This window comes from Corvus hawaiiensis, chromosome 15 (genome assembly GCF_020740725.1).
Source record: "Corvus hawaiiensis isolate bCorHaw1 chromosome 15, bCorHaw1.pri.cur, whole genome shotgun sequence".
Taxonomy (NCBI): Eukaryota; Metazoa; Chordata; class Aves; order Passeriformes; family Corvidae; genus Corvus; species Corvus hawaiiensis.
The window spans coordinates 9,449,567-9,459,470 of NC_063227.1; the positions used below are offsets into that span (position 1 = coordinate 9,449,567).

General features: G+C 45.4%; 1 protein-coding gene across 1 annotated transcript; it reads left to right on the forward strand.

The window, feature by feature from the left end:
- The first annotated feature begins 218 nt into the window (after window positions 1-218).
- On the forward strand, window positions 219-8,929 carry CXCL14 (C-X-C motif chemokine ligand 14). The gene is made up of 4 exons (XM_048320104.1): window positions 219-712; window positions 1,569-1,674; window positions 6,129-6,239; window positions 7,772-8,929. Exons 1-4 carry the CDS (start codon window positions 649-651, stop codon window positions 7,785-7,787), a joined length of 297 nt encoding a protein of 98 aa, XP_048176061.1. The 5' UTR covers window positions 219-648; the 3' UTR covers window positions 7,788-8,929.
- Window positions 8,930-9,904: the final 975 nt, after the last annotated feature.

Here is a 9,904-nt window from a genome sequence, read left to right on the forward strand (position 1 = left end):
TTTAGGAATATCTTCTCCCATTCACTAAACTTTCCTTTGGATTTAGAAGCCCACTCAAGCTAGAAAAAATAGTATTTAAGGCAGTCTGTGACAAAAGGTGACACCCCTTCCCAGGTGAGACTTCTCCAAATCTTATTTCCAAGGTGCATGGGAATTTCCGCGGAGCGCGGGCATCCCTGGAACGCTCACAAGCGGATGGTTTTCCAGCTAACAGCCTCATTCACACAAACACACACATCGCCCTCCCCAGCAAACCTCCTCTGACGGGGACCGTCCCAGCTGGGCAGGGGCAGAAGCAGCTGCCCCATCGCCTGCGCTCCCTCCGGGATGTTCGGGGCGGGGATGGGGGATGCTCCCACCCGGGGTGCCGGTCGTCCCCCCCCGCCGGGGCTGAGGAAGCGGAGGGAGCAGTGGAGTTGCTCTGCATATTAATGAGCGGGGAGCGAGGGCAGCGGGAGCCGCTTTAAAGGAGGAGAAGGGAAGGCAGCGGCAGAGCGCAGGCAGCGCCGGGCAGCCGCTCCGCCGGGAGCCGCTCCGCTGTCCCCTCCCTGGTGACCCAGCCCCGGGACAGCGGGATCGGGGGGACGAACCCCAAGCGAACAAACACATCAACCCCCCGGCGTCTCCTTGGGTACCTGCTATCTCACAATGAAGCTCCTGACAGCAGCTCTGCTTCTGTTCTTCATCGCGATGTGCTTAGCCAGCGCGGAAGGTAAAGTGGTTTATTCTGCTTATTCCCACTTAAATCTCTTTTGTAATTTGTGCTTCTGTCTTGATAGCCCTGCCTTGGGCTGAGCTATCCCCTGCACGGTGGAAAGGTGTGATATATGGAATCTGTGAGTAAGGGAGCTGCAAGTTGTTCAAAGGTGAAGTAGGGGTAAAATACACGGGATAAAGTTGTGTCTTCGTTTGGGTCTTCACTGCAAGGCAAGGAGCTCGCAGTGGGGCAGGTCACGCCATGTTCTTCGTTATTCAGGAATAGAGCTCAAACATCTCCTTTGAAACTGAGGGTGGTTTTCAGGGAAAATAGAGCAGAGCTGGATGCAAGGTGGTGGCACAGTCTGCGTTTTCTGCTGTGCACAAAAATGATGGTTAAAAATGCTCAGCTTTTGTCTGGCTACGACTGCACCACAGCATCCGTGAAAGGAGGAATGACTCAAAGTCCTACAAAGTCCAAGTGAGACACGAGTGAATGAGAAAGTAGCCCAGACAGGCACTTGCTTGCTCAGTTTAAAGCAAGTTCCGACTCTTTCATTTCCTTTTGTTAAATACAATTATACTTAATCACAGCAGGTGCTCTTAAAGAAATCTGCTCTTTACAAAGTCCCAGAACATATGTAATGCTCTAAAACATATTTCCCAGACAGTCACTACCTTTTTCTGGGATATACCAAAGGAGAAAAAAAAACCCTCTTTTTAAGCTCAACAGCATTACAAAATTCATCTTTTCCCACCAAGGCTTGAAAGAGCAAACTGAAGTTTTCCTGGATGCACACAGGCTGGAGGGGAAGGGATGCTTGGTATGCAGGAGGCTTTGCAGGCGCATGAGAAAATGCTTTCTCTTGTAGGCGTGAAGTGCAAATGTTCAAGAAAAGGTCCTAAAATAAGATTCTCTAATGTACGGAAGCTGGAAATAAAACCGAGGTACCCATTTTGCGTGGAAGAGATGATTATGTAAGTTTTCCTTCATTTATTGCTTTCTGTTTCCCTGTCAGCTGAACTGCTTCACCTTATCTGCAAGTTCCTTCTTTGTTCTTTGTTTTCCTCATGCCCTGGCATGCTAATTCCTAGGAACAGTCATTTGCTGCATCAGAGGAAAAAAACCTGTACAATTCTGACCAAAACCCCAGGCATCATTTTTTGACACAATGCTTTTTTTTAATCAAATAAGTATTTCCAGAACAGGTAGCAGTAGAAAGATTATCATTAGTTCAAGTGAAAATAGGGACAAATTCTACTCCAAGCTGCCTGATATAAAACTCAGAACAATTTACTCAAATTATTCTGAGCATGCAGAGTAAACATGAACAGAGTTTGATCTGTGGTGGTTTCTGCAGGGAAGAGTTACCCCAACCTGCATTGTAGCAGAGCAATCCCCTTCACCTGATGGGATTAGTCAGCATGTAAGAGAATGCTTTCCTCCCAGTCTCCCTGCAAGTCGGGACCAATGCTGCTGTGAAATCTCAAACTGATGTAGTGGTTAACCAAGCTGAGGCAGGTACAGGGATTTTTGACGTGACTGGCTAAAAAAAGGAGGATTTTTTAGATTTTAAACATGGGTGGGTTTGGCTTTTTTCCTGTCCTGTTTGGATATCTTAAGATTCCCCCAACAAAGCACCATCCAAACAGTATGTGCAGCTGGATAAGAACCAGAAGGGCAGATTATCCAAAAAGACTGCACCAAGCCCCCCTGCCACCTAAGAGGGGGAAAAAGGGTCCCAGGATCAGCCACAGCCCCAGGACACCAAGGACTGACTTGATCCAGCATTGCGCTCCCCCATGGAACATCTGCCAGTTGCTTAACAGCAGGATCTGTGCAGGCTGCACACCACCTCCAGCACCTTGCAATGCCCACGGGGCCGAATCTTGCCCATCCACCTGGCGCAAACAAGGAGATACCACAGACTTCCCACATGGAACTGGCCGCCAGGCTCAGTGGAGGGCTTGTGGAGGAGGAATGGAGAATCACGCTTCCTTAGGCTTCCTCCAGAGCTAGAGCAGCACCACTGTGAACAATCAGACCCACTTCTTTGGAGCCCAAACAAGTTGATGGTGACCTGAACAGAAAAATTCTTGCAGAACAACCCTGCCTGAATCAGCTCCTCACAGCTTTACTGTTTGCTTTGACCCTTCAGTAGTAAAATGATGTCATAGAAAAACATTAACTCTTCGCATCCCACTCCAGTTATTTGCCCAAAAGCAGATGGTGACCAGGGGGTATGAAATAAATCTCATTAATGCAATGTTTTACTTCCAATCAGAAATCTGGGAAAGCTGAAATGCTGTGTATGAGCAGTTGCTTTGCCAGCCTGCTAGGGCAGATGTTGAGCAATACTATTCAAGGCTGAGGGTTGTCCAGGGTTTGCAGCAGCTCCTGGGACAGAACTGTCCCATCGCTGTCTCATTGCTGAGGGTGTCTGTGGGGCCAGCAGGGCAAACCCGCTGCCATCACTGCCTTTCCAGCTACCCTAATGCAGCCTGAACTCAGCACTGAAAGCATTGAAATTAATATTCTGGGAAGCAATTGATCCAGGGGTCTCTGGACAAAGCACAGAGGAGCTAAATTCCTGCAACTGCGTTTTTGTTGCTGCAGTGATCATCTAAAATGAGTTGTCGAAGCTGTGTCCCCTCTTCCCTCCTTAAAAGCTCTCATACAGCAGAAACGTGATATAAATTATGTTGGACAGAGAAGCAGTAGGTATGGAGGGTGCAGTTAAGGGAGGTTTTGGCCATAACCCCCCAGCAGAGCTGTGCTACAGGGTAAGAGACAGTTAAACTGAGTCCTCAGTCTAGTCAAAATCTATCAAGATTCATGGTACAACTACCAGTAATTGTGAGTGTATCTGTCTGTATTCTGGAATGAGAGAAAGCAGAAGAAAATAGGAGGGAAGTTTAACTCTTTCTACCTGAAATGTTCTGAAACACCCCCACCCATGCTTTGCCCCATCCCAGAGGGTAGGGATAGATCAGAGTGAGAAGAGCTGATGGGAAATAGGCTCACAGCAGTGCCTTTCTCAAGGGGCTGTAAACTGATGGCAGTTCCCACACCAGCCTGGGATGAAAGGACCAGAGCCAGGATCCTTGTGGTCATGGAGACAGGGTATTTGTAGGCAGAGGTGCAGCCCCTCCATCCCTGCAGATGAGATGTGTGGGGGCACAGGGTGCTGGGGTCACAGACTGACTTGGGGTGCTCATCACAGCCCCAGAGGCATGGACATACAGGGGAGAATTTTGGCACAGGGACACTCAGACACCAGGGTGAGGGCTCCAGCCACCAAGCCCTGGGCAGCTAAGGGACAAATCCCACTGGGGAAATCTTACTGGGGGTGTAAATTCTGGTGCTTCATCCCTTCTCCATCTCTCTCAACCTCTTCTTGCAGCCCATCCAGGCAACTCCTCACTCAGGTAGAAGCTCCCACAGCACCTCTTAGGCACATTCCATTACATGTCAGACCAGCATCCTCAAAAGCAGGTCCAGGTCATCTCAGGGTGCCCAAACACACTGCCACCCAACCCTGCACCCATCAGGGACTGTGTGAGAACTGCAGAAGACCATGGGGCTGCCTTGGGAACATTTCTCCTGTCCATTCTCCAGAACCAAAGCAGAAAACTTATATGTGATGTCAAAGCAATGCATCTCAGCCTGAGGACAGAGCCAGTTCACCTGAGAGGCAAATCATGGATCGCTTCCTGCTCAGACTGCAGGCTCTGGTAAATCCAGACTTCACTGCTTCTGGTGCAAATGTAGGGCTTGCTGCTTTTCAGAGGTGTTCCTGCTCCTCTCCTCCCGCAACTCAGCTTGTCCATCACTTTCTGGAAATATCCTCTATGGTCTGTCAGAAGAGAAACCCAAGCCAAGATCTGGGTCAGCCAGTGCAGATGGCACAGCTGGGGAGGTGCATGGGGAAACCTTGCTACTCTCTCGAATCCCTTAAAACTCGTATCACCCCCATTCAAAGCTACAGGAAAACTCCCCTTCTCAAGCCCATACTGCTCTCAGAGGAGTTGGCTGAGAACACCCTTAGAACAGAGGTAGTCCATAGTTTTTAGCACTGATCCTTCCCTTTCTGATGCCTGCAGCCATTCAAGGCTCTTTGAGGCTTTCACTGCTTTCCCATGCATTGGGGAAAAGGCCACATCCTGCCAGAAAACAACCTGGAAATTACACCGCAAATTTTGTGACTGGAGATGGAGATGGAGCAGAAAAGGGGAGTGGGGAGGAAGGTTAATTGAACAGAAAGACCTATTTGACCACCTTGTAAAACCTGGAAATTGGAATCATGCTGAGACCCTTAGTTCAGTTCATGAAGGCAGCATGTTTGAATTTGTGAGGCACCAGGAGGGTGAGCTGGGAAAGTCTGCAAGGCATTTTGTCTTGCTTTCTGAACCAAAACATAAAAGAAGACCTTCAGTATACACAGGTATTTCTGGGTTTCTGCCATCATTATACTCATGTCTCTAGCAACATTTAATGAATTCCATTATAGGGTTTTAGTTAAAGCAACGACTGTTATGTTAAACCATCCCTGTTGTGGATGGTATTTCCAGAAAATTAATAATTCTAATACAAATTTTCATTGTGGGTTGGTTTCTGGATGTTGTCTGGGGTTTTTTAAATCACAAAATTAATAAGAAAACCAGAAAACTGTTCAATTTTGAGCCCACAAAAGTGGGGCAGTCTTGATGTTTCTGGAAAGCCATCCTGTTGGGACCCAGATCCCTCATGTCACCTCAGCTGAGGTGACCAACGGAGGCAGCCTCACTGAGCCCTCCAGGAGGTAACCTCAAATGATGAAAAGACTTTTGCCATGTTTTGGCTCCCTGCACGCTTGGTCCTGACAATAAGGGGACACCAAAGCAGCAAGGAGAGCAGGATCAAGTGGGGATCAGAGGAGGCTGAAGCCCCCAGGGCTGATGCTGAGGCTCACTGATTGCAGAGTGCTTGTTGAGCACACAAGCACTCTGCCACGTGCAAGTATTTAAAATATTACAGAATTAAGAAAAAAAAAAAATCAATGAAACAGTACTGATAATTTCTCTTGGATGAAGTATTGTTGAGTGTATCAGAACTATCTCTTCATGCAAAGTCCTTGTGGTTGCCTGAATGAGTCCTAATTAAATTACATATTAGGCTCCAAAGATGATATCTAACAGATAGGCAGAGCAAACCCACTGATTAAAACCAGTGGGTACATCTTCATCTGCTACAGCCTCGATGCCCTGCACTGAGGGAGAACAGCTGATCTGACCTTATCCCAGTAAACTCAACACATCTGCCATAAAGAACAGAGCTGGAAAACCCTTACCCTGCTCCACTGGGTGAGAGCCCCTGGCCCACTCTGGCATGGACTGGAGTGGGAACAGGGGGGTATTCCTGTGCCTCCATGACCTGTCCCCTTGCCTTGCAGTGTGACGCTGTGGACACGGGTGAGGGGGGAGCAGCAGCACTGCCTCAACCCCAAGCGCCAGAACACCGTGAGGCTGCTCAAGTGGTACCGAGTATGGAAGGAGAAAGGCAGGTAAGGGCCAGTTTGCTGAACGAGTGAAGGATCTTGGAGGCAGTCAGGCAACCAGCAGCATTCAGACATAGAAAAGGCAGGAAAATGCACACGCTAGCAAATGCTCCATCCAGCACAGAGGATGTATTTCATCACCAGCATTACGATTTTAAATGGATGTTCTTGATATTAATTCTTTCCTGCCACATGCAATTCTCGCTTCTATTTTGGCATTAGGCTGTTCTGACTATAAATAGTAATTATTTTTGGTAAAAATATTCATCAGCTGACATTCTCAGTTATTTACATACACTCACCTCCCTTCTACGGGTAAAAATACAAGATGAAAAGCTAAACTACTTTCACACAGTCACAAGAAAAGCAGTCAGGAGAGATGGGATGTCCCACACTTCAATCACACCACCTCAACATCATCAATACTTGATGATGCAGATATTTGCCAATTTTAACTAGTGTATCATTCCCAGAAAAATTGTAGTTTTCTGAAAAAAATCTCTGACAGCTTCTCCCTTGTAAAAAGGGTTGGGTTTTTTTCTAAGTCATAGACAGAAGACAGAGAGTGAGATGTGAATTCCTAATGTCCAGTGGTGATGTCCCCATCTGTAATTAAGGGGAGCTGCCCAGTTCCTGCCATATCTCCAGCCATGGCCAAGAAAGAGCCTCCACACACAGTACAGGTTCATCAAACCCTCATCCTCCTCATCCGGTGGGGAATTTGGTTCCCAAAAGTGAGCTCAAGTAAGGCTAGGGAGCAGCAGGCTCCTCTCTCTGCAGGCCCAAGGGTGCCAGTGATCCCCAGCAGAGTCTTGGTGGTGCCTCAGGCAATGCCAGGGCACAGCAAGCCCCTGGCCATCTCCCCGAATTCCTGCCAGCTCGCCGCATCTGCTTCACAAACAGAGCACGTGGGGAAGCCCTGGCTATTGCATAACCACATATTTTCACTCTTCCCCTGGTTTTTTGGGTTTTTTTTTTAACATAAGGCCATCATTAAGATGACAAAGGTTGCTCAGCCCCAGGCTTGTGCCCTCATGAAACACACAGACAGACAAGCCCATCAAGTTGTGCTGTCAGGAAATAATATAGAAAAATGAAATAGAGTCATTATTGCAAACAACAGATATTGTGAACTTATTGTCTATATACAGCTCATTATAAGCTTCAACGTTTGTATATGAGATAGGGATTTTCCAGCATTTAAAGCTAAATAGCAGATGTGGATTTCTTCATGTTATTTATCCAGATAATTGTGGCAGAGTGTGTTACTTCCAACATGCCTCCAAGATGTGATAGTGTTGAAGTCCAACACTCCTCCCAGATGCTTTATGGATAGAGGGAGCAGTCTGGTGACTGCTGAAGTCAATAACTTACTTTCCAAATTACTTAGGCACAGGCTAAAAATCTGATTCTTGGGGTTTTATTATTTTTGGGTTGTTTATTATGTATTTTTATTATTATTATTATTATTGTTATTTGAAATTGAGTTTTTTAATTCCTAGTTTAAACACCCTGCTCTTGGCTCTTCTTTTGTTTAGGGTTTATGAAGAATAAGAGAAAGTGGTACATGGAATGGAGTGGACTCCCTTGGTTGGCATAGGACTGGGCTCAACAGAAGATTATTTCTCTCTCGCAGACATAAGACACAAATTCTATATTATTATAAAGCACTTTTTACCAAGGGTCAGTTTTTACATTTTATAGCCGTGTGCAAAAGGCTTCCAGATTTCTCAAGCATCTGTTGCACTTCTCATTTCATACCCGTCTGCTCTGTACTGAAATTAGGAAAACACATGCTTTTCGTTTTAAAGAAGTTCTTTTGGGATTTTTTTTTTTGTTTTAATTATTATTCATTCATACTTCACTATGATTGCAATCGAGCTTTATAAGCTCACTAGCAAAGAGAACTGTTTGTGACGGTGTCGCACAGCCATGGCCCTCACCTCTGGCAGTGGGAATGCTTCGGGGCTGGGGTTGCTGCTCTTGTTTGCAGCCTCCACCTCAGTCAGGCAGAGCAGGGACCAAAGACGAGTTTGCTGGGGAAGATGCCACTAAAATATCGTGGCTGTACCTGCAGAAGTGAGGTCCCTCAGCAGCTCGTCAAATGAGCGTGAGCATCACTTGTGTACCTCTTCTTTAATGGACTTGAGGTCTTGCTGCAAGGCAAAGCGTCCTGTATCTCCCATTTAACCTCTCATGCATTAGAAGGCATTCCTAGGTCATTTTTATTACTAAGAAAATGTTTATTTTTTTTCCACCTGAAGCATTTACAGAAAGTATGTGGCTTCAGTACTGAGACATCTTAAGCTTCAAGACTATTGTGTATGTTTTCCTAGATTTGTAGCAACAAGAACAAAAAGCCTTTAAAAGGTACCTTTTTATGAAAAATACGATAGGGCAAACATATAAATACCTATGTATGTTTTAGTCACAATACAACATATTCATTATTTTGAATGTAATACTTCAATGTTAAGCAGTGCATTCCTCTTTTTAATATAACAAAACTACCTTTTCATTTGTAAATATACTATAGGAAGTCTCCCTATATTATCTCGTTGTATAATGTACTGTACTGCTAAATTATCATATGCTATTTAAATGTTTGAAATATTTAGAAGGTTGCATGCAGATTTCATATTTCTTTCTAAGACAAATGAAAAAAAATAATTAAAAAAAATATTTAAAAAATTTGACAATTGCTTGTAAATTTCCTTAAGCCATCAGAGAACTCCTGCCACTTTCAATCACTTGGTAGCTGAATTGGTTTGGGGAGGAAAACAGTAGGTCAGAGAAGCTGATTAGAAATAGGACATCTTGATGATACTGGAATTAGAAAACATTATTCCAGTACAATTTACCTTCCTTTCTCATTTTAGGATTTGGACTTTAGCCAAACACTGAGGAATGCTGTGACATAAAGAAGGGTGATCCATTCACCTGTAACCACTGGTCTAGTGTTGCGTTAAGTAAACGTAAATCAACAACTTCAATTCATATAAAACCACATAAAAAGCAGTTTGGACAAGATCTGGGTTAGATTAGGGACAGTTGTACAACAAAAGTCAGGCAACAAAAACCTGTGAGCTACCACCTCCTCTTCCTGCCCAGTTTCTGCCCTCGCCCACAGGGAGAGACTTTGCACCCAGCAAGGCTCCTACATCACTCCCCAGATAAAAGGAAAGCAACAGCTTGGAACAGTAAGGCCAGCAAGAGTTTAAAGGCATTAAAAGCTCCTGGTGTTCCCTGAACAGCACCGCTGGCCTTCCTGCCTGCTCTCAGCTGTGCAAGGGCAGCTGCACATGGGGCTGCTCCCGGCATTGGCACCAGCTCAGTGACAACAATCTTATCCTTCAGAACCAGAGCAATACCTGGCCTCAGCTCAAGGGTTTCCTTTCGTTCAGACAGACAAAATAGGAAAAGAAAATATAAACATTATGTGTATATATATATAGCCTCAATTACTGGGATAACCACCTGGCAGAGCTGGAGGAGAAAGAGGATGTAAAATAAGTTTCCTATTCTGCACAAGGGCAAAGCTCAAGCTTCAGATACCTATGAGTAAAAATCTTGATAAATATCCCAGGGTATTTAAGAAATTAATTCTCTGGGGATATCAACAAAAGGGCCTGTTTCTGGCTGACCATCTGAACCCAACCTCTGGGCAAACC